Source organism: Engraulis encrasicolus, chromosome 12, assembly GCF_034702125.1.
Source record: "Engraulis encrasicolus isolate BLACKSEA-1 chromosome 12, IST_EnEncr_1.0, whole genome shotgun sequence".
NCBI classification, from domain to species: Eukaryota; Metazoa; Chordata; class Actinopteri; order Clupeiformes; family Engraulidae; genus Engraulis; species Engraulis encrasicolus.
The window spans coordinates 27795201-27797700 of NC_085868.1; the positions used below are offsets into that span (position 1 = coordinate 27795201).

A 2500-nucleotide genomic window follows, 5' to 3' on the forward strand; every position below is an offset into this window, starting at 1 on the left:
GCTACCCTACGTCTGCAAGAAGCCCAACAGCAAGGATACCAAACCTACAGGTAAAGTACACAACCAAAGACCCAAACAGACTAAAACATACAGTTCAAAACAACAGCTGTCATATTGGGTAACGATTCAGGGGTGCATTTCTGGAAAGCGTAGTTTCTAAATATGTTAGCTACTTTGTTTTTTTGCAATGCAATTTCCCATTGGCAACTACCGAAGTTGCTAACTGCTAACAAGTACGCTTTCCAGAAATGCACCCCAGAGTTGATTTGACCTCTAGTGGACATCTGCTGCTACTACTAGTGTGGAGTGTTGTACTTCAAAGACAATTTCGTTGCCGTGTTTGACAATGACAATGACCTCTTGAATCTTGAATTTTGACATCTGGGACTTGATGTGATGCTGGGTTTTCTGCGTTGAGTTGAAGTGTTTTGTACTCTATATGCTGGGGCGGACAGAAAAAAATCCACTTTTGGCCTTGTACTAATTGTGTAATAATCAGCTTGGAATGCACCCACTTTCAGTTAGAAACCACAGGAAAAAAACATGCCTTGTGCTGTAAAATCTGCATCTAGTGTGTTTGTGGCCTAGGTCAGGCATCACATCAGCAGGTTGCAGTGGTCAACTGACAGTGCAAGACTGTAAGGGCTGTTGTTGTCTTCACAGAATAACTGCACTTTAGTAGTACTGTATTTAAGTTGTTTTTTTTTCTTGTCAACCTGTCTTTTTTTGTCCTAGAGGGAGGGTGGGTGTTGTGTTTGTCTATTGTGTTTTGTCTATAGTACTGTCTGGTTTTGTTTTGTTGTTTTTATTGATTTTTAAAAAAAAAAACATTTTAAACAACAAACACAACATATTATAATGTCTTTTTAATTTTATCAGAAGCACTGAAAATGGCACAGAACAATTTTCCGAGAGGACAAATAAACGATCTATCTATCTATCTTTCAGACCGGATGGTGTACACGTCCACTCTGTGCGAAGACGACTGGTTCCCCTGGAACGGCCGCTGCATGAAGCACTTTAAGGAGCTCAAGTCCCAGCCCGACGCCCGCGCCTCCTGCCAGGCCTCCAACGCCAGCCTGCTCAGCATACACAGCCTGGGGGACATGTACATGTTCAACACCATGCTCCCAGACCGTACGTTACACACACTCACACACACACACACACACACACACACGCACACACACACACACACACACACACACACACACACACACACACACACACACACACACACACACACACACAGCCTGGAGGACATGTACATGTTCAACACCATGCTCCCAGACCGTACGTTACACACACACACACACACACACACACACACATACACACACACACACACACACACACACAGCCTGGAGGACATGTACATGTTCAACACCATGCTCCCAGACTGTACGTTACACACACACACACACACACACACACACACACACACACACACACACACACACACACACACACACACACACACACACACACACACACACACACACACACACACACAGCCTGAAAGACATGTACATGTTCAACACCATGCTCCCAGACCGTACGTTACACACATACACACACACACACACACACACACACACACAGCCTGAAAGACATGTACATGTTCAACACCATGCTCCCAGACCGTACGTTACACACATACACACACACACACACACACACACACACACACACACACTCACAGCCTGAAAGACATGTACATGTTCAACACCATGCTCCCAGACCGTACGTTACACACACACACACACACACACACACACACACACACACACACACACACACACACACACAGCCTGGAGGACATGTACATGTTCAACACCATGCTCCCAGACCGTACGTTACACACACACACACTTACACACATACACACACACACACACACACACACACACACACACACACACACACACACACACACACACACACACACACACACACACACACACACACACACACACACAGCCTGAAAGACATGTACATGTTCAACACCATGCTCCCAGACCGTACGTTACACACACACACCCACCCACACACACATACACACCCACCCACACACACACACACACACTCACACGCACAGGTTCGTGTTCAATACCATGCTTCCAAATAGTATGCGAACACACACACACACACACTCTTTAGATCACACCCTCTCTTTTTTTTTTTTTTACAAAAATGTGCATTACTTGAAATGGTTAAATCAAATTGGCTGTGGGAAAATCTAACAATATTAATGGATAATGTAAATTGGGCAAGTGTCAAGACTAACATTTCAACTTTCATACTGTACGTCTTCTTCACTATCAAACTGTCAAGAAGACGCGAGAAGGTGGAGACGTTAGTCTCTGCACTTGCCCAATAAAACAGTATCATTATCCACATCTAAAGATCCTCCAGTGACTTTCCTTTTTGTCTGCAGTATCTATTAGTCCTTGCCCGTGCTAAACCAGATTGTGAAGTGCAGGAGCGCGGAGGATATCTT

General features: G+C 44.6%; 1 protein-coding gene across 1 annotated transcript in view; it reads left to right on the forward strand.

The window, feature by feature from the left end:
- Positions 1–2500, forward strand: part of ly75 (lymphocyte antigen 75) — an 80169-nt gene that overhangs the window by 24091 nt on the left and 53578 nt on the right. Inside the window, exons 6-7 of the mRNA XM_063212027.1 lie at positions 1–50; positions 949–1137. The exon at positions 1–50 is cut by the window's left edge and continues 88 nt beyond it. Coding sequence (XP_063068097.1) covers positions 1–50; positions 949–1137 — 239 coding nt within the window. The remainder of the gene's footprint in view (positions 51–948; positions 1138–2500) is intronic.